General features: G+C 38.8%; 1 protein-coding gene across 3 annotated transcripts in view; it reads left to right on the top strand.

Annotated features, from left to right (window-relative positions):
* LOC133612541 (tyrosine-protein phosphatase non-receptor type 5-like) overlaps window positions 1-23273 on the top strand; it is a 61972-nt gene that overhangs the window by 27639 nt on the left and 11060 nt on the right. For all 3 annotated transcript variants that reach the window (XM_061970025.2, XM_061970027.2, XM_061970026.2), the window contains exons 3-12: window positions 1090-1357; window positions 5904-6026; window positions 10488-10583; window positions 11104-11360; window positions 15332-15524; window positions 15902-15986; window positions 21157-21236; window positions 21333-21470; window positions 21553-21663; window positions 21879-22039. In XM_061970025.2, the coding sequence (XP_061826009.1) occupies window positions 1100-1357; window positions 5904-6026; window positions 10488-10583; window positions 11104-11360; window positions 15332-15524; window positions 15902-15986; window positions 21157-21236; window positions 21333-21470; window positions 21553-21663; window positions 21879-22039 (1502 nt within the window). In that variant the 5' untranslated portion in view covers window positions 1090-1099. The remainder of the gene's footprint in view (window positions 1-1089; window positions 1358-5903; window positions 6027-10487; window positions 10584-11103; window positions 11361-15331; window positions 15525-15901; window positions 15987-21156; window positions 21237-21332; window positions 21471-21552; window positions 21664-21878; window positions 22040-23273) is intronic.

Genomic DNA, 23273 nt, shown 5'->3' with positions numbered 1-23273 from the left:
ATGAAAATGAGTTTAAAGCAGACACAGGCAGCAAGGTTATGCAAAAAATATGCAGTTAACTGTAAAAAATAAAGAAGATGGTTCAGACGCAGGACTTTATTTGCATCATTTAATTGTGGGAATGCTCCAAAGCATTCACACATATGGTTTTCTACACCAAAATTCATCTATTTATTAAACTTATTTTTCTTCTCCAGATTTTGGCGCGCGCCGCCTTCCACATTTTTCACCCGATCCAAACCGTTCCAACTTCCAACTGTTCCGTCTATTTGGAAATCCCTTTCCCTTGATAAATTCCCAGATTTCCCAGAATTCCTGATTTTCCGGGACCTTTTTCCCTTTCAAAATGAATTGGCCATTTTTCAAACTGCCACCATTTCCACATTTTTCAACCGATTCAAACCATTTTACCTTCAATACATTCTACCATCCTGGACATTCCAACTACCTTTTTTTCCAAGTTCAAAAAAATTCCAGGATTTTCCAGAATTTCCTGATTTTCCAAAGCCCTATTTCCACCCTTTTTCTGGCGACTACTCATTCCACATTTTTCAACACATTTCAACCGTTCTACCGTCAAAACATTCCTCATAATTAGGACAAAAAAACAAAGTGTTTTTTTTTAACTGGAAAAATTCCTGGTTTTCCCGAAATTCCAAGAATTCCGTAATACCATTCCTCAATTCGACATGTTACTACTTCAACATTTCTCAACAGATTTGAAAAATTCCAACACCAACATTTCAACTCATTCAGACCATTCAAGTTTTTTACAATTTTCCCGAAATTCCCAAATTTTGGGAAATTCACATTGAAATCAAAGTTCTACAACTCCCACGTGTTTCATCTGATTCAAACCGTTCCAACTTGAAAATATTCAGCCTGTTTGGGAATTGTGCGCTCTACTTCAACAATTCTAAAATAATTCTAGGATTTCAGTTCGATTTCAGCATTTGAGCATTCCTTCAGTTATAATTGTCTTTTGGTCATCCTTCACCAACCAAGCATTAGGTTGTTTTGTTTTGTGCTTTTATTGTGTACATTTTGTAATTTCAAGGATAATTTTGAACCCAAATTTAACATATCCAGGAGGAGGATCATGAACCGCCGCCTAAGCAGCTCCACCCGTTCCCACACCGAAGACTCCATCTTCCTGAGGCCCGATGAAGACCCCGTTTGGCTGGATGAGCCCACAAAGATCGGAAAAACAACCAAAGGAGCCTCTAAGAAAGATGAGCTGCTACGACGCAAAGGGGGTCAAAGTTCGCAGGGAGAAGAAGTTTTTTTGGACAAAGTGTACATGCTGGTGATAGAGTTCCACTACTGGGCAGCCCTTCTTGTCATCTCCCAAGTCACGGTACGGGAATACAAGTCAGCGTGTGTGGAATGACTCCAATTACAGATGAAAAGATTGTGTGCTTCGAATCCAAAAATGTTTAGCAAAAACTCACAGGTTGCCTCTGTGCCCTGGAGCAAAGCACTAAAGGAGTACAGTGCAGTTTCCCACAGGACTGCAATTTTTAATTTGTTGTACCGGTAATAATGGCTATCGTCAAATGTGCTTAATTTCAAAAAGTACGTTTAAAAAAAATAATTAAAAAAAACACTTTCGTTTTTGCTCCCATTTTTCCTGAGAATGAAGTTGAATGTGCCAGTCGTTTGTTATGCCCTACAAAGTGTTTATACTGTAAGTATTGTATTCATTACTCCCCAGCTGGATGATTGGAGTGTGCGTTTTAATTTTATTTTTCGTGACCAAATTTGGAGTTGTTGGAATCACCATGTAAAATTGCTAATGCTAATTGGTAGCACGTCTATGGCAAATCTACTGTACAGAAAATTACCGACGAGCAATGTTCCCTCTAAGGTGTGCGCCTGTGCAATTGCGAACTGCTCAAGCGTCCTCTGCGCACGGCAAATCTATGCTACGCACAAAATCAAATAAAAAAATAAGCGCATAACAATTTTCGACACGACACGGACACGGCAGAGAAAACAGTTTTCGTCATCATTGTTCAAATATTTTAACGTCTGTCGAGACGCTTTGATGACATAGATTCCATCTTTATTGTCGGCCATAAACACATCACCAAAACATTAGTAAAAACAATTATATCTAGCAAAACTGGTCATTTTCTGCAGTACAAACCAGACCAAAAGCAACTTTGTTATATCAACAGCAGCCGCTCGCTCTTTCTCACTTGCGCCAACACATGCACATATGGCACTTAGCCAGTGATGCGTTTACAGCCACACAAAAAGTCGGACAACCACACATAAAGTGTCATTCCAGGTCGTTACACTATGATTTATCAATCAATTGTGTGCTTATTCTAGTGTCATTTATTAGGAATCTTAATTCATAAATATTAAACATGAAATGCTGTTACTATATTAAATAAATACTAATAAAAAATATTTTTTTTACAAACAGGAAGTTGCAGGAATGTACACATGATCCCCTGCTTACATCTCATTGTGCAACATGTGAATGTTTTAATGTGAACTAAATGCAATGTCTAAAAGGGTACAAACTATTTCCAAAGCAGGACCTCCACCCAGACAAACAAAGTACACAGTTCATGAAAAACAAGATTTTTTGTTATTGTCATTGTAAGTGGGCCTAAACACTTATATTAGAAAATAACCTCATGGAAATGACTGCTGTCATTTGATTATAATAATAAGAGAATGTTGTCTGTCTATCTGTGTTGGCCCTGCGATGAGGTGGGGACTTGTCCAGGGTGTACGCCGCCTTCCGCCTGAATGCAGCTGAGATAGGCTCCAGCACCCCCCGCGACCCTGAAAGGGACAAGCGGTAGAAATGGATGGATGGATGGAGATTGAACTTGTTATTTAGTCAGGTTTGGGACAGGTGTGCTGCTGGTCTAGCCACAGTGTGCACGTCTGACCTCGCTCACATGGGCTCCACTGAATGCTCAGGGAGTTTTTGCGTTTGCTCACACACATGAAAAATTAGAGGGAACATTGCCGACGAGCTTGCTCATTTTGAAAAGTGGATCCAACCAGACAAATCAAAGGTATCGAAATATGGCAACATTCGATTTTTAGTAAATTGGTAAAAGTACTGAATTCATGACCCATCCTTAATGCACACTGCAGAAATTTCCAAAAGAGCTCTTGCCTGTGAATTGAATACTTATTTATAGTGCAGTGTATAAGTTTTGTGATTTCCGACTCTGTGAGGCTGTGAATGCAACAGGCTGAGTACTGACTACTGACTATCTCATAAGTTAACAATCACCAGTTCTTAAAACAATATTTTAATGTAATGTTTTGCTTTTTGTTTGGATTTTGGGAGGGGTTAGCAGTGTTGTTTTTATCATTTTGTGACATGCCTTTGCATGTTTGTCCTGTAAAAGTCAAAGATAAGACTGTACAGTAGTAGTATAGTATAATAGTTAAAGAAATATCAATGTTGTTTAAAACATTTAGGGCCGGATTTACTAATCTCCAAATACCACACGCTAAACAGCGTGTACAATCTATTAAATAGCGTTTACTATCACTAGGCATGTTGCGTGTGATTTCCTAAGACTGTGTATGCAATTGAAAAATGGTGCAGACAGCCTTATTTAAATGAGGATTTCACGTGTACTATACTACACTCATTTAATGCACATTCATGTTATCATGCTGCTACCAAAAGCGTTTTGTTATGTTTTCAAACATGCAGGAAACATTTTAAAAGCAGTCAGACTCAAACAGTTGATCTACAATGAAGCCACTTCTTTTCCCTTCTTTTTTTTTACCGCTGAAAGTGTGCTCATTAGGCACAACAAATCCACACTTAAAGAAGTTTCTTTCATACAAGAAATATTTTAATAATATATATTCGATGTGGGAAAAAAACAAACGTAATTAAAAAAATACTATAGGACACTACAACGCATCAATTGAATTAGTTTTAATCAGCCCCTTAAGTCTTCTTGCAGCTATAAAATCATAAAACGATGTTGCTGAATAGACAATGTGTCGAATATTCTTTATTTCTGACCGTCCAAAAGGTTGAAACACACATAGGACAAAGGATTCTCGTCTGTCCATCGCACTGATCCTGCAGCCGTGTGTGGAACTGTCAGTATGCACGTCCCACAGGTACTAAATAAAATGCAAAATAGGTCTCGCAAAACGGTGTTGAGTACTGATAAATCACATTACGCGTGATAAATAATTACATTTGCATTCTCTCCTGCCAGTTTTAATGGTCAGCATATATTTCACTTCAGTTCAGTTCAATTTCAGTTCATTTCGAACATACATACGATACAATGTAATGCATCACACATTTCCAGTTGTTTCATTACAGCACGTCCGAAAAGGAGTAGGAAGAAGCAGAGTTTATTTAATCCTACCCCTTTTCATACCATAGCAATTTTATCCTATTTCCGTGTTCTCTGTAACAGAACAATGAACAGGTAAATAATAAATAAATAATATACCATAGTAAGCAAACACATATTAAATACATAAATAATCTTTGTCTCAATTATAAAAAAAAAAGAATAAAAAGGGTTCAAGATGTTCATCATAATAATTGTTCTGTGTACTTTGTGAACAATTGTAGTTTGAACAGTCTCTTAAACTAGGGATGTCTGATAATGGCTTTTTGCCGATATCCGATATTCCGATATTGTCCAACTCTTTAATTACCGATACCGATATCAACCGATACCGATATCAACCGATTAAAAAAATGAAATAAGATAAATAAATTAAAAACATTTTCTTGAATAAAAAAGAAAGTAAAACAATATAAAAACAGTTACATAGAAACTAGTAATTAATGAAAATGAGTAAAATTAACTGTTAAAGGTTAGTACTATTAGTGGACCAGCAGCACGCACAATCATGTGTGCTTACGGACTGTATCCCTTGCAGACTGTATTGATATATATTGACATATAATGTAGGAACCAGAAAGAAAGAAAGAAACAACCCTTTTGTGTGAATGAGTGTGAATGGGGGAGGAAGGTTTTTTGGGTTGGTGCACTAATTATAAGTGTATCTTGTGTTTTTTTTATGTTGATTTAATCAAAAAAAACAAAAAACAAAAAAAAAACGATACCGATAATAAAAAAACGATACCGATAATTTCCGATATTACATTTTAACGCATTTATCGGCCGATAGTATCGGCCGGACATCTCTATCTTAAACTGAATCATATTGGTGCTTTGTTTGATTTCTTTGGTTAATCCATTCCATAATTTAACTCCACATACAGATATGCTAAAGGTTTTAAGTGTTGTAAGAGCATACAAATGTTTTAAATTATATTTAAAACATTATATTTCTCCTTTTTTGTTGAGAAGAATTGTTGTACATTCTTGGGTAGCAGCAGGTTATAGTTTGCTTTGTACATCATTTTAGCTGTTTGCAAATGCACCAAATCGCTGAATTGTAATATTTGGCATATTAATTAAAACAGAGATGCACACGTTTAGTATATGTGCTATTAAGGTTTGCCCGTGTTCTGGTACACACAAACCTTTAATGAATCAGGCCCGTAATGTATCTTTTAATAAAGCAACATGTTCACCCTTATATTATTTCCTATAAGGAAAAATACATTTAAAATAACATTAGTGTTATCTTTAGTTGTGTGCTTATTTTGCGAACGATTCCTAAACCTAACAGCACTCTGTCAATTGTTCCTTTGAGATGTTTTATTCTTGTACATGCCGCTCCACCGTCATGCAAAAAGCACTAAATATCGGGACGCTTGACTGCATGGAGACAATTTGCATATATTTCATTGTGTAATCGTCCATCTTATTTGCTTTCCTCTCCTCTTTTAACCTGAAAGCCGCCTCATTGTTGCACACACACGTGACTGAAGGGCAGCATGGTGACAATCTGCCTTTCCTCTTTCCTCTCAGGGGTACTGGATGTTCTTTGTGGTGGAAGGAAATGGGCCATTTGCCTCCATCTATAAAGCTCTGCAGGTCATCGACTTCTATCTGGGTTTTGTTTTACCTTTCCACCCCATATTTGGAATGGACGTAAGTGTTCGCGATGTAATTATTTGAACAATGACGCCAGTTCCAGCATTCTGCCAAATGGAGCTAGAATGAGACGATCAGTTCTACCCTCATTGAGTCGCTTTTTCAATAGTAAAATCCAGCATTATCTACAGCAGTGGTTCTTAACCTTGTTGAAGGTACTGAACCCTACCAGTTTCATATGCGCATTCACCGAACCCTTCTTTAGTGAAACATTAAAAAAAATTCAAATTCAAGACAAAGTTATATGTTTTTGGTAATACTTTAGTATGGGGAACATATTCTAAGTAACAAAGACTTAATTTAGAGTTATTTGGTTAGGGTTAGGGTTGGAGGGTTAGGGCCAGGGTTAGAGGGTTAGGGTTATAATAAGGCCATGCCGGATAAGGCATTAATAAGTACTTAATAATGACTAGTTAAGAGCCAATATGTTACTAATTTGCATGTTAATAAGCAACTAATTAATGGTGAATATGTTCCCATACTAAAGTGTTACCATGTTTTATTACTGGTGCACAAAATGAACCGTGCATGAACATCGCCTTGTTCAAACAACAAAACCAACAGTGCATAAACTCACAACAAAACCAGTCTGACTTCTGCTGTTGCCGTATCCGTAATACGCTGATAAGGAGAAGTTTTTATTTACACGATGAGTCGGGTGTGTCTTGACCTCCGCCGAACCCCTGAGCCCGACTCACCGAACCCCTAGGGTTCGATCGAACCCAGGTTAAGAACCACTGATCTACAGTATTTGCTGTGTGAAGTGCTGTTTCACAGTTTTTTTCACTACAGCTTTCATGTCGATGTAGTTATCTGGCTACTACATCATTAATAAACACCAATAAAATACAAATGTCTGAATCAGCCCCAAAATCGAATCACTTGTTCCTTATCCCATTACTAACTGTTCCTCAAAGTTATATGAAAATATGTCCGTAACTTTTAGAGCTATCTATAGCGAAATGACAGACATGGTGTGATGCCCCTTGTCAGTTACCCTCTCTCTTAGTCTCTGAGGGTGGAGGTGGGGCCGTAAACAAGTATGACACAAGTTTGACAGACAGAAGTTGAAGTTTGAACAAAACAAAACATGAAGTTTTGTCATGATCCGGGTAACGGATCATGACAAAATTTCATGTTTTGTTTAGTTTTTGACTCCCTCAGTTCCCGTTTTGAGCACCCCTGGGTTTGTGTTTTGGTTGCCATGGGTGCAGATTGGTTTCACCTGCCTCTGATTAGTGTTCGGCATGCTCACCTTGCCGGGCACTAATCAGAGAGCTACTTATTCACGTTGTGCGCCACACTCAGTCTGGTTTCCTTGTTTGCTTTATGCCACCGTTACGTTGGATGATTTATTGCTTCCTGTTTACCGTATTTTTCGAAGTATAAGTCGCACCGGAGTATAAGTCTCACCGGCCGAAAATGCATAATAAAGAAGGAAAAAAACATATATAAGTCGCACTGGAGTATAAGGCGCATTTTTGGGGGAAATTTATTTGATAAAACCCAACACCAAGAATAGACATTTGAAAGGCAATTTAAAATAAATAAAGAATAGTGAACAACAGGCTGAATAAGTGTACATTATATGAGGCATAAATAACCAACTGAGAACGTGCCTGGTATGTTAACGTAACATATTATGGTAAGAGTCATTCAAATAACTATAACATATAGAACATGCTATACGTTTACCAAACAATCTGTCACTCCTAATCGCTAAATCCGATGAAATCTTATACGTCTAGTCTCTTACGTGAATGAGCTAAATAATATTATTTGATATTTTACGGTAATGTGTTAATAATTTCACACATAAGTCGCTCCTGAGTATAAGTCGCACCCCCGGCCAAACTATGAAAAAAACTGCGACTTATAGTCCGAAAAATACGGTACATTCTAAGCTTTCGCGCTAGCTAGTTCCTTTGCTCCCCGTGCGATCGGCACGCGTCTCTTTGTTTGTATCCTGTATTTCCGTATTTGATATGATTTATGAGGAATAAATCATATTCTTACCTGCACGCTTCGTCCGGAGTTCCGTTTGCATCCTGGGAGAACGACCCACGCATTAACATGCGACCCAATCGTGACAAGTCTGTTACGTAAATGTAAGGTTACGTGGTAGAAATGATTCAGAAGCTATAATATGTAAACTTGTTGCGCTAGCATTGTAAACATGGCTAACGTAAATTTTGAAAGTAGATTAGCTGTTTAATGGTTAGAGTGTCCGCCCTGAGATCGGTAGGTTGTGAGTTCAAACCCCGGCCGAGTCATATCAAAGACTACAAAAATGAGAGCCATTACCTCCCTGCTTTGCACTCAGCATCAAGGGTTGGAATTGGGGGTTAAATCACCAAAAATTATTCCCGGGCGCTGCCACCGCTGCTGCTCACTGCTCATCGCATCTCCCAGGGGGTGATCAAGGGTGATGGGTCAAATGCAGAGAATAATTTCGCCACACCTAGTGTGTGTGTGACAATCATTGGTACTTTAACTTTAACTTAATTTATGAAATGTAGCAAAATGGTCGTGAAGTCTTTTTGCTGCTCGTCTAACATTTTAGTTTACTTCCAGCCATGTTAGCTATGTCATATGACGAGCGATTTTAAACTGGAAATAACGTTAAAAACAAAGCAATACTTATGTGGCGTTTCAGTCACTAATTACCATGAACATCCATAATACTGATTACTAGAAAAAGCAAGTAAAGTGCAGTTCAGCTTCTCGAGTGTGCAACCCCTTGGGTAAGCGAACCATGAACACTTGCCAAAAAAGAAAAGAGAACAGGAAAAAGAGTTTAATTTCACATGGACCGATTGCAACAAATAAAAAACTTAAAATATGAAAAAAGCTGTTTTAAGTTTTGCGGCTCTATGCTATTTTTCTTTAGTGGAAAAGGCAGAAAAAGTCTTATGATAGTAAATGTTGCCGACCCCTGGTCTAATGGTTTAAGACAGGGCTCCCCAAACTTATAACTATATATGTATATATATTTATATATATTAGTGTTGTCCCGATAACAATATTTTGGTACCAGTACCAAAATAATTTCAATACTTTTGGGTACTTTTTTAAATAAAGGGCACCACAAAAAATTGCATTATTGGCTTTATTTTAACAAAAAATCTTAGGGTACATTAAACATATGTTTCTTATTGCAAGTGTGTCCTTAAATAAAATAGTGAACATACAAGACAACTTGTCTTTTAGTAGTAAGCAAGCAAACAAAGACTCCTAATTTAGTCTGCTGACATATGCAGTAACATATTGTGTCATTTTCCATTTTATTATTTTGTCAAAATTATAAAAGACAAGTGGTAGAAAATGAATTATTCATCTACTTGTTCATTTACTGTAAATATCTGCTTACTTTCTCTTTTAACATGTTCTATCTACACTTCTGTTAAAATGTATTAATCACTTATTCTTCGGTTGTTTGATACTTTACATTAGTTTTGGATGATACCACAAATTTGGGTGGCGGGCCGGTACTTTTAAGAGGCGGTATAGTACCGAATATGATTCATTAGTATCGCGGTACTATACTAATACCGGTATACCGTACAACCCTAACATAACAACCCTAGTATAAGTATATACTAGGGTTTTACAGTATACCGGTACTGGTATAGTATCGCGGTAGTAATGAATCAAAAACTGTACTATACTCTGTTTGAAAAGTACCAGTTCCCGGGCATGACATTGTTGGTTTTGCGAGCAGAGGAGCATGTTCGGCAGCGCACAATCACGGAGTACTTACAAGCAGACACAGTGTGTAGACAGAAAAGGGAGAACGAACGCATTTTGGCCTAAAAACCAAAGGTAAAGGTGAAGCTATAACACTGAAACGCCCTCAGGAAGAGGTGCTTTATGACAACTACTTGGTATCGGATCGATACATAAATGTGTGGTATCATCCAAAACGAATGTAAAGTATCAAACAACCGAAGAATAAATGATTATTACATTTCAACATAGGTGTAGATAGAACATGTTAAAAGAGAAAGTAAGCAGATATTAACAGTAAATGAACAAGTGCATTAATAATTCATTTTTACACCTTGTCCTTCATAATTTTGACAAAATAATAGACTGAGAAATGACACAATATGTTACTGCATATGTCAGCAGACTAAATTAGGAGCCTTTGTTTGTTTACTTACTACTAAAAGACAAGTTGTCTAGTATGTTCACTATTTTATTTAAGGACAAAATTGTTCTTCGATTGCAATAAAAAAACATATGTTTAATGTACCGTAAGATTTTTTTGTTAAAATAAAGCCAGTAATGCCAATATTTTTGTGGTGCCTCTTGTTTAGAAAAGTACCGAAAAGTATCGAAATACATTTTGGTACCGGTACCGGTACTAAAATATTGGTACCAAGACAACACTAAGTATATACCAACACTGACTTTTTACTATTTAAGCTTTGTGATGTCATTTCCTGTGTATGTTAGTCCATGGCGCTGATGAAGGATGTGATCAACACCACGCAGCAAGCTTGGATCATCTACGTCACTGCAGGCCTTGGCGTGACCATCTGTGTTCTTATGGTAGGAATAACAATCTATACTACACCCTTCCATATCAAATTTTACACTTAACAAATTGTTGCATATTGTGACTTAAGACACATTATTGTGTACTTGAGTGTAATCTGGGCAGCACGGTGGGACAGGGGTTAGTGCATGTGCCCCAATAATACGAAGGTCCTGAGTAGTCCTGAGTTCAATCACAGGCTCGGGATCTTTCTGTGTGGAGTTTGCATGTTCTCCCCGTGACTGCGTGGGTTCCCTCCGGGTACTCCGGCTTCCTCCCACCTCCAAAGACATGCACCTGGGGATAGGTTGATTGGCAACACTAAATTGGCCCTAGTGTGTGAATGTGAGTGTGAATGTTGTCTTGTCTAACTGTGTTGGCCCTGCGATGAGGTGGCGACTTGTCCAGGGTGTACGCCGCCTTCCGCCCGAATGCAGCTGAGATAGGCTCCAGCACCCCACGCAACCCCGAAAGGGACAAGCGGTAGGAAATGGATGGTTGGATGGATGAATGTAATCTCTAAACATCTTTCAGGTCATCCACATGGTGAATAAGTGGCGTTATGGCGCTGGCTTGTGGTCGTCGGACACCGTGGTGAGCGACATCGGAGATAGACGTCAGAGTGTGAGCCGCCAGCCCTCCTTCACCCTGTCAGAGTGGACAGACGCTCAGGAGGACCTGATGGACTTGGACCCTGTGCCTCAGACTCCAGTCTTCGAAATGGGAAGTGATTACAAGCCGGAAGGAGACGCCACCACGCTGACTGTAACACCAGTGGGTCTGCAGGAGAGGTTTGTTACATTTAACCTTTAAGGCAGGAGTGCTCATTACGTCGATCGCGAGCTACCGGTCGATCTCGGAGGGTGTGTCAGTCGATCACCAGCCAGGCATTAAAAAAATAGTCCTAAAAATGAGCGATCATAAATCTTCACTATGACGTCACTTTCGTCACTTGATTGACATTCACGGCACCCGAGGGTCTTCTGAGATGACGCTGACTGCTGCCAGCTCATTAAAATTACCGACAGGAAGGCAAGAAACACTTTATTTCAACAGACTCTGGCGCCGTACCTGTCGTCAAAACTCTAAAGACCGACTGCACAGTTGCGCTAACAAAATAGGAGTCTCAGAAAGCTGGCGTGCACAAGCTAGCAAGCTACGGAGTTTGCCGACAATGTATTTCTTGTAAAGTGTATACAGAGGAGTATGGAAGCTGGACAAATAAGATGCCAAAAACCAACCACTTTCATGTGGTATTGGACAGAAAGGAGGACTTTTTTTCTCCTCCATTCGAAAATGCGGACATTATCAGCACCACTGTCTGATTCCTATCAATGCAAGTCATCAGAATCAGGTAATACACCAACTTATATTCTTGTCTTCATGAAAGAAAGGAATCTATATGTGTTAAACATGCTTGTATTATCTTTAAACACCTTTAACTTATTAACAATATTAACTATATGTGTTAAACATGCTTGTATTATCTTTAAACACCTTTAACTTGTTAACAATATTAACTGTATGTGTTAAACATGCTTGTATTATCTTTAAACACCTTTAAGTTGTTAACAATATTAACTATATGTATTAAACATTCTTGTATTATCATTAAACACCTTTATTTTTTTAACAATATTAACTATGTGTTAAACATGCTTGTATTATCATTAAACACCTTTAACTTGTTAACAATATAAACTATATGTATTAGACATGCTTGTAATATCATTAAACACCTTTAATTTTTTAACAATATTAACTATATGTGTTAAACATGCTTGCATTATCTTTAAATACCTTTTACTTGTTAACAATATTAACTATATGTATTAAACATACTTGTATTATCATTAAACACCTTTAATTTTTTAACAATATTAACTATATGTGTTAAACATGCTTGCATTATCATTAAACACCTTTAACTTGTTAACAAAAACATATATATTTCATAAATAAGTAAATGTAAATTATATATATGAATGAGGTAGATCCCCACGACTTGATCAATTGAAAAGTAGCTCGCCTGCAGAAAAAGTGTGAGCACCCCTGCTTTAATGTTTCACGTTATAGTTTTTGGAATTCGGACTGCTCGGATGCAGTTTTGGGAATATCAACATAATTTCAATTTGTATTCAGATGGTCTTCAGGTTACACACGAGTTCTGTTCCTATGACACTCACACTGTAGACCAGACCTGGGAAAATTAAGGCCTGTTTTCAATATTTTTTTTAGATCTTTAAGATGGAAACTGTAGCTGCCATTATGATGTGCAGTGATGTTTTCAAATGAACGTAAGTCTTGAACTATACAAAGTATTTCATTGGTTGGAATCTGTGCTTTTGCATGATATACTAGTTACTATGGTAATCTGATTAGTTACTATGGTCATCTAAGTCACAGCAGCTCAGACGAGGCACCAAGCAGTGTGGGTGGGGAGCAATTCCACAGAGTGTTTCCAGAGCGGCCAGCCGGAAATGTGGGTGTCAGGGACAGACGCGGAAGGAAATTTTTACCGCAAAGTTCTAAAGCTTAGTGATGTATCAGATACATCAGATTGTAGGTGGAGTTTTGTTTACCCTTAGCGTTCATATTTCGCTGAGTTTGTTGCATTTTTGTTGCCTTTCGCTTGATTGTAAAATATGTCGATCGAGAGAGGGTGTGACGTTCATATGTTGTCAATATTCAGTGTTTTATCGTTCATAGTTAAAATTGTGAATCCCACATTCTTTATTTTCATGTACATTCTGGGTGTCTCATTAAAAAAATAAAAGTACAATTTCGTTCCATTTTTTAAGGCGGTCTGTCGTAACGTTTTTAGCATTTGTCAAGACTTGGACTGTGAGGGTTTTGTTTTCCCGAGATGCAAGTAAAGCTGGATCGGACATGGCTTGGAGGTGAGCACATATTTATTTATAACACTAACAAACTACAAAAAAAGGAAGCAAACAAAAGGCGCGCACAATGGCGGAGAACAAACTTGACTAATGAAAACAAAAGACTAGCACAAAGACAATTAACTATGAACACGAAACAAAAACACTTACTGTGGCATGGCATGAAGCATGAACTATAATGAACAGGAATCTCATGGGTAGCAGAGGTAGTATGGATGGATAGGATAATGTCACCAGGACGAACAACAGAAACAGACCGGCTTAAATAGCAGTGACATGATCAGTGAAAACAGGTGCGTGACTCAAAACGTGAAACAGGTGAAACTAATGGTTGCCATGGTGACAAAACAAAGGAGTGAAAAGCAGGAACTAAGTGTACAAAACCCAAACGGAACATAACTTAAACAAAACATGATCAACAGACATGACAGCATTTAATCAGATATTATTGTGAAGTTTTGTATTAGTGTTCCTAATAATAGATATAACGGCCCCCAGACACATTTATTTTCTCTAAATTTGGCCCCCAAGTCAAAATAATTGCTCAGGCCTGCTATAGACAGAAGATAACATAAAATATGGTAATAAAAACATTGAAAGATATTCAAAAAGGTGGCGGTAGTTTATGCCAGTGTATCAAGATGATGTTTTTAAATATTCAGGTAAATGTAATATACTACTACTCTGTACAAACAATTAGGCTTAAATTATAACTGTCATGTCTGTGATCATGTTTTGTTTAGTTATGTTTTGCTTGGTTTTTGGACACTTTTTAGTTCTTGTCTTCACTCCCTTTGTCACCATAGTAACCATTAGTTTCACCTGGTTCACATCGTCATGTCACGCACCTGTCTCACGTTTTCACATTTTGAGTCACGCACCTGTTTTCACTAATCATGTCATCAATATTTAAGCCTGTAGTTCCCAGGCAGTCAGCCTGGCAACATCACTCTTGACACACTCCTGACACTCTGTTTCATGTTCATAGTCCATGCTGCCCTGTTCACGTCATCGCAAGTAAGTTTTTTTTATTTATGCCACAGTTAGTGTCTTTTGTTTTGCCATGTTCATAGTTATGCATAGTCCAAATTTTTGTTCCCTGCGTTAAGTTTTGTGCCTCCACTGTGAGCGCCTTTTGTTTGTTCTTTTTTTGAGTGTTAAAATTAAATATGTATGTACCTTCACGCCATGTCCGGTCCAAATCATTTGCACCATGGGAAAACAAACCACGCCAAAGTCCAAGTCCTGACAATAACATTTTTCAAAATCATAAACATATTATTAAAAAAAAAAAAAAGCAATCTAATGCAAACTTCTAACCTTCAGACCATCGCCTGATACGCTAAACACTTGACCACCAAACAATACAATTATGTCATTTACACATTTTACCAGTGGCCTTTTCTGCTGGCCTAACATAACCAGAAATCATGATCATAAATGAAGATAAAAGTAATATTTTAAATTTACTTTCCCCTGAATATCCAAAAGTATTCATATTCTCTTCATGTCATATTATGCTCTTTCCAGTGCTATTTTTTTTAGTTTGGAGTTTTTATCTAATCAGAATTCAGCTAGTTTATGTTGCCATGCTGTACCAAATCTGCTCAGAATCAACAATGCAGGTGTCTGTGCACTGTAAGTGAATGGACACATAGGGTTGATAGACATTTGCCATAGCCATTCAGATCACAAGTTGCTGTCAGTAAGGCCTTCGAGCTGACCTTACACTGTGATTGGATACTCACTTGGGAGTCCCAAGTAGACTAAAGAGTCTACTATAGATCATAGTTGTCCCACCATTGGTACAAATGGACACACGTACAGTAAATAGACATTTTTCTCCCATATTTCTCACACAGGAGGGGCTCAAATGTTTCTCTGACCTTGGACATGTGTACGCCGGGCTGCACGGAGCCTTATGGCTATGGAGCCCAGCTATCCCCCAGAGATCAGTCAGCCCAGGACTACCTCCGGCAGGGAACACACGTCCTAACCCCCGCCATGCTGCACACACGGGCCATGGATGACCAGAGCCTGCAGGCTGAGTTTTATGTGAGTGCAACAAGAGCAGCTCACCCTCCCACACACTTGCGTCTATCAGATATACACAAAGATGAACAAGGACTCACCCGCTCATATTGAACACCCAGTGGAGCGCTACCACCCGTAAGCAATGCCTCTGTCTCTTAGTAGGCGAAAAATGGATAAATACTATTTGCATACTAACTCACAGAGGATTTTATTGTCTGCCATGCTGTTGGCAACTGTAGGTGTGTTGGAGATCTGAGCTCAAATACAGCCCTTCAATCATGTACAATTGTTACATTTCACAAATAGCATCTTTATAATTGCTTTGTTATGGCATGCATTGTATTTGCCACATACTTATCGCAGCGTCTGCAGTATAATTGTTCTCTGCTCATTGACAGGAAACCCCAATGAACTTTGTGGACCCGAAGGAGTACAACTACCCAGGGCTCGTAAGAAAGAACCGCTACAAAACCATCTTACCCAGTGAGTGGGTCTCACTTTAAAATTATCAAATGGTTCATATTGTAAGAATAGATGGTCGACACTATACTGGTCACAATCAAAATGGGGTCTTATGTTATGTTAATTGCAAGTACAGTTCCTTCCTATGTTTTGCATATTTATAGACTGTCGCACTGTTACTGGAGTTGCTTTTAATCTCATTGTACCTGTGTATAGTGACAATAAAAGGCATTCTATTCTATTCATTATCACTGGAGGACGAGGAATGGCTAAACATGCTAGACTACACAGGATAGGAAGAATCAAGAAGCTCATACAAATATCGACAGTTATGATACAAAGTGAGAACGAGTGATTAGATGAATTTTATTTTCTTAAAATCGTTTTTGTAATTTTTATTATTGTTTACAAACTCAGGAAGTAAGTATATCAACACAGGAGAACTTTTAAGTGGAACTGCACATTTTTTTTTTAAATTTTGCCTATCATTCAAAATCATGATGACGGATGTATTTTATTTTTTTTATTTTTTTTGTATGCATTCTAACTCTTAAATTAAAGTCCTCTTACAGCAGAGCCAATGGGAAGTAATCTATTCTGCCCATAAACCCCAATTAAAAAACATCCAAAAAGCACCAACAGTACTCCATTTACATTTCGTGACTTGAATATTAACCAAGTATTTGTCATGTCTGTGTGATCATGTTTTTGTTTTGGTCATGTTCGGTTTTGTTTTTGGACTTTTTGTGCACTTTTGTTTTGTCACCATAGCAACCATTAGTTTTCACCTGTCACGTCACGCACCTGTTTCCCGTTTTGAGTCATGCACCTGTTTTTGTTAATCATGTCTATAGTATTTAAGTTCATTGTTTTCAGTTTGTCGTTCTGACGACAACCCGCATTTATGCTTCTGCACACTCTCCACACCCTTATGACCCTTGTTGCTCTTTTTTCATGCCGGTTCCATGCCAAGTAAGTTTTTGTTTATTAAGCCACAGTTAGTGTTTTTTGTTGTTCATAGTTTCTGCCTTTGTGCAAGTATTTGTTTTCATAGCCAAGTCGTTTCTCCGCCACTGTGTGCGCTTTTCGTTTGTACTTTTTTGTAGTTATAGTGTTTAAATAAATCATGTATTCACCTTCACGCCACATCTGGTCCAATTCACTTGCACCTCGGGAGAACAAACCAAGCCATAGTCCAAGTCTTGACAGTATTATTGATATTGTTATCATAAGTGCTAACACAGACAAACTGTGTGATCACTAGCGTGTGTGTAATGTTTAATGGTAACCTGCTTAACATGAGCAAAATATGTAAATATTAAATGCAATTATAAATGTGCCTGTTACTACATTACATACAGTATATTTAGAGTATGTATATAAATGGAGATGTTTGGATGTTTTTTTGAGAGCTTTTTTTTGGCTGAATAGAGCGACTGCCGTAGGCTGGCATTTATTTACAATTTAGAATGCTTAAAACAATTAAAACATATGTTTTTTTGTCTTACATAAGGATTTTTAATGATAAGCAAAATTCCCCCCAAAAGTGCAGTTCCCTATTAAGAGGGGGACAAAATAAAATATTTAAATAAGAGCCAAGAGAAGTTTTTGCCTGTATTTAGTTGTGCTGCACCATTGACTATATTTTTCCTAATAAATTATTGCATGTACTAAAAGGGAACAGGAAAATAATTTGAATATTTAAGCGACATGATACACCACCATCCTTTGTCATGTCTGATTGTAATTGTGATCAAAAATATCATCATTCAATGATCAAAATTAGAATCAGGTTTATTGGCCAGGCATGTTTAACACACAGGGAATTGGACCTGGAAGACTGTGATCTCTTTTTTCAATGCAAGAAACAAACAAACAAACAAAAACGTAACAACTACAAGAGAGCACAGTACCGTGGCAGCCTTCCGCGGCAACTTGATAATTTTAAGTATGAATATGGTTATGCCCCATACTGCCCATGTAACTACTAGGTATTGAAAGGATCGATACACAAATTTGTAGTATCTCCCAAAACTAATGTAAAGTATCCAAACAACAGAAGAAGTATTTAGTACATTTTAACAGAAGTGTAGGTGGAACCATGTTACAACAGAAAGTAACCAATTATTAATAGTAAATTAGTCTGTATATCAATAATAGTTTGAAAATAATACAACCGAAAAGATGCAATTTGTCAGCAGCTACAGTAAATTAGGAGCCCTTGAAACTTGTTTTGAAATGGTTATATTATAATTACTGTATTTTTCGGACTATAAGTCGCAGTTTTTTTCATAGTTTTGCCGGGGGTGCGACTTATACTCAGGAGCGACTTATGTGTGAAATTATTAACACATTACCGTAAAATATCAAATAAAATTATTTAGCTCATTCACGTAAGAGACTAGACGTATAAGATTTCATCGGATTTAGCGATTAGGAGTGACAGATTGTTTGATAAACGTATAGCATGTTCTCTCTCTACTGCTAAATACAATACATAAACAGCTACCTGCCCACCCCAATGGTGCTCACATCATTGCTGGAGATTTTAATAAAGCCAATCTGAAAACAGTACTACCAAAATTTTATCAGCATGTTAAATGCCCTACTAGAGGGGGAAACACTTTGGACCATGTTTACTCTAATATCAAAGAGGCATATAGAGCCACCTCCCTCTCCCACCTAGGCCAGTCAGACCACCTCTACTTGATGCTCATCCCTGCCTACACCCCCTCAGATCAAGGACAAAAGCAGTAATAAAGACTCACAACTACACCACATTCAAGCCTGCCTCCCCCCCACCCTAGACCCACAGCAGTTTGCCTACCGGGCAAACAGATCCACGGACGAAGCCATAACCATGGCTCTCCACTCGGCACTGAGCCACCTGGAACAACGGAGGAGCTATGTCAGGATGCTTTTCATCGACTATAGCTCCGCCTTCAATACCATCATTCCAGACATCCTGGTCACCAAACTGCTGGACTTAGGCCTCCCCACACCCACCTGTCTTTGGATTAAGGACTTCCTGACCAACCGACCTCAGAAAGTGAAACTCGGCCCCCAACTCTCCTCCTCCCGCACACTCAGCATCGACTCTCCACAGGGCTGTGTGTTGAGCCCTTTGCTGTATTCCCTCTACACCCATGACTGTAGTCCAGCCCACCCGGAGAACACCATAATCGAATTTGCCAATGACACAACGGTGGTGGGTCCCATTACAGGGGGGATGAGTCTGCATACAGAAATGAGGTCCTGAAACTATCAGCGTGGTGTTCAGTGAATAATCTGGCACTGAACACAACAAAAACCAAGGAACTCATCTTTGACTTCAGGAAAAACACTGCAGACCCCCCCCTCTACATCAACGGCGAGGAGGTGGAGAGAGTCAGCTCCTTCAAGTTTCTCCGCACCCTCATATCTACTGACCTCTCCTGGACCCAAAATACAACTGTGGTCATCCGGAAGGCCCAGCGGAGACTCCACTTCCTGAGGGTGCTGAGGTAGAACAGACTGGAGAGGCAGCTGATGGTGACCTTCTATCGCTCGGCCGTCGAGAGCCTGCTGACGTATTGCATAACAGTGTGGTACGCCAGCTGCACTGAAGCAGACAAACAGGCGATTCAGAGGGTCATTTAGTCTGCACAAAAAATTATCGGCTGCCCCATCCCCTCCCTGAAGGATTTACACAACTTCCGCTGCCTCAACAGAGCAAAAAGCATTACCAAGGACAGCACACACCCTGGCTTCCACCTGTTTGACCTGCTACCATCGGGCAGGCGCTACAGGTGCATCTTAGCCAGAAAAAACAGGCTCAGAGACAGCTTCTTTCCCAGAGCTGTCACCATCTGGAACTCTAACTTATAATAATAATTCACCCCTATACAATATCCTACTCTAATACCCTACTGTGCAATATTACCCTTCGAGTGCAATACGTCCGACTCTGATTGTTATTTATTACTCCGGTGCTCTTGTTTTGTTCTGTATATTGTACAGTATTTTGTATTTCTATAGTGTTTTGTATATTGTACAGGATTGCTTATTATTCTTATTGGATATTAGTCTGTTTATTTCAATTGCTAGTTTTTTTCTTTATCGCCTGTTGTGTAATTTTTTTAATTTTATTATTTATTTATTTTTACCCCCTATTTGTTCTCACTACCGCACGTTAAGTTGGAGTCCTTAATCTCGTTATATGCAAATATAATGACAATAAAGTCCATTCTATTCTATTCTATTCTATTCTATTCTATTCTATATGTTATAGTTACTTGAATGACTCTTACCATAATATGTTACGTTAACATACCAGGCACGTTCTCAGTTGGTTATTTATGCGTCATATAACGTACACTTATTCAGCCTGTTGTTCACTATTCTTTATTTATTTTAAATTGCCTTTCAAATGTCTTTTCTTGGTGTTGGGTTTGATCAAATACATTTTCCCCAAAAATGCGACTTATTCTCCAGTGCGACTTATATATGTTTTTTTCCTTCTTTATTATGCATTTTCGGTCGGTGCGACTTATACTCCGGAGCGATTTATAGTCCGAAAAATACGGTAATCTACCAAATAGATGTGTGTTAGGCCACAACACACATCCCTATCTGTAATTATCTAAACCGGAGTAAGGCAGCAATGGGAATATTTTTTTGTTTCCCCCGGAGCTAAAAACCTATCTCATGGTCACGGCTGATCTGTTTTCAACACATAACGGACAGCTGTTGGGTGAACAATGTACAGTTCAACGGCGGATTCTCCAATAATCCTCAAACAAAGTAGACCTTGTAATGGAGCAATCCGAATCCGAGCATGTTGGCCAAAAGGAAAAAGAATGCAGATTTATTCTGAACAGTATTTCAATAAAATCAATTGACTACAGTATTTGGGATCCAATATAATTGTATCTTCATATATAACAACATGTTTATTATTGTGGTTGTAAATTGCAATAGAGTAGAATTGCATTGCCTCATACTGAGCCACAGTTGATGTATACCACTGCAAACTACAACCACAATAATACACATTTGGTTAAATTAGCAAAACTACATCAGTGTCGGTCAAAACCGAGCACTATTCAGGCAGGATTTGTGAAGGCACATTTTTGAGATAATAATCTTAATCCATAAAACACAACTAAAATAGGTATTTTTCCTATCTGATGTCATTTCTTTTCATCTCCAGACACACACAGCAGAGTAATCCTACAGTCCCAGGATGAAGACGATTTCCTCACAACGTACATCAATGCCAATTATCTCAAAGTAAGTCAGATGTGTGCAGATCGGATGAAAGTCCATTGATTTTACATTTACAAAGGATAACTGCATGTGCATTTGTGTGTGTCTGTGTGCACGTAGGGTTATGGGGGTGAAGAGCGTGCATATATCGCTACCCAAGGTCCAACGGTGAACACAGTAGGGGACTTCTGGAGGATGGTGTGGCAAGAGAGGACCCCGATTGTTGTAATGATTACTAACTTGGAAGAGAAAAATGAAGTGTGTAAAAATACATAATATGTGTTCCACAATTGACAAGTCAGCTCTTTCATTGAGTGTTTGTGTGCATGACGTCTTGCAGAAGTGTGCCGAGTACTGGCCTGAGGACACTGTGACCCATGAGGGGATTGAAATCACCGTTGTGACGGTAACACAGGAGGACGACTACAGTCTGAGGGTTTTTACTTTGAAGGTGAGACATCCACAGCATGTTAATAACTTTCTAAAAATTGTCCTGCAATGTCAGAAACGGAGTGCGAGTATCACAACCAAGACCCACTTCTGTTTTCCTGCTGTGTTGATAGCAATTGTTGCTGTCTAATAAATAAGCAGATACTAAACAGACCTTAATGATCCGTTTATTCAATTCTGGATTTCATGCCGGTGTGTGTACATGTGTGCTAATAGAGTGGAAATGAGGACAGGAGTTTGCGACAGTATTGGTACACCTCATGGCCGGACCAGAAGACTCCAGACAAAGCTCCGCCTCTTTTGGAACTGGTACAGGAAGTAGAAAGAGCCAGAGAGGAGGCACCGCCCACCAGTGGCCCTGTGATTGTACACTGCAGGTATATCTGTGTTTGTTAAACCTCACTTTGCTTCATGTGGTGCTGATCAAATAACAAATAATACGCCGTGTGCATTGTTGGTGTCCAAACAGCTTGCTGGTAAATCAAAGGGTTAGTTTGATATTTAACAGGCTAAAACCAAACCATGTAGAAAAGCTTAGATGCTATATGCCGTTCATATTAAGACAGAACAGTGTTATAAGTGTCAAAGCGTATTATTAGTGTTATCGCCTATTTGACTACTAAACACCACCGGTAAACTCTTTGCTAGAGTTGCACTGAACAGTGTTACAGGCGTTAGTTTGGGGAAGCTAACCTTGGGGACTCTGACCTGATCTAGAGGCGATAAAAAGTCAGAGAAGTAAGTGGGTGGCGTTAGAGAAGTTGTGTGTGTTTAGCAGGTGAGAGGAATTGTTGTTGTGAAAGTTGTGGTACCTGAAACTATCGTATTCAACACACTAAAAATAAAGTCTGTATACTGCTAGGCAAAACAATGTCGTCTCTTCCACAAACCAAGTCTGCGACTTTGTTGAGTTGGTTAAAGACTCACCGAGCCAACCAAAGAGGTCAGTCTGTCCATAACAGCGCTTTGGGTCTTAAGATACTGCCCAAAAAGAAAAGGTAAGAACAGGCTTAAGATTATTCCGCATGTGATATACCTGCAGTCACAGGCAAGGTTCAGAGCAAAAAGCTCTAGAACTGACAGATCTTCTCTCAGACAGCTGCAGGGAAAGTGCAGAAAAAGAGAAAACAACTTTACATGGCATTCATCGACCCAACGGAATCTCTTCCAGCTGCTTTAAAGGATAGGCTGCCCTCCAAAACTCTTCAGCATCCTCCAGTCCTTCCAAAGCTCCAACCATTTTGACGGGTTCAAAATCTGATGTGGTGTCAGACAGGGATGCGTGCTAGCACCCACCCTGTTTGGGATCTTCTTTTCCTTTCTCCTACGACAAGTCTTCGGAACATCAACCAAGGGAATGTACCTGTCTAACCTTGCTCGTCTGAAAGCCAAATGAGAGTAAGGCCACTTGTCATCCAGGACATCCTGTAGTGGTAGCACACACCCAGGAGCACCTGCATAGCCATAATCTGACTTTAGTCTAAGCATCATGCAAGGCAAAACCAAGACAATGAGGCAGGATACTGAAACAATCCCCGTTACACACTGGAAGCCCCACAGTCCTTCACCTACCTTGGATCCACCATCCCTGACAACAAGAGTGTTATCTAA

This window comes from Nerophis lumbriciformis, linkage group LG10 (assembly GCF_033978685.3).
Source record: "Nerophis lumbriciformis linkage group LG10, RoL_Nlum_v2.1, whole genome shotgun sequence".
In the NCBI taxonomy this organism is placed as follows: Eukaryota; Metazoa; Chordata; class Actinopteri; order Syngnathiformes; family Syngnathidae; genus Nerophis; species Nerophis lumbriciformis.
The sequence above is the reverse complement of the archived record's forward strand: the minus strand, read 5'-3'. Positions and strand labels throughout refer to the sequence as shown.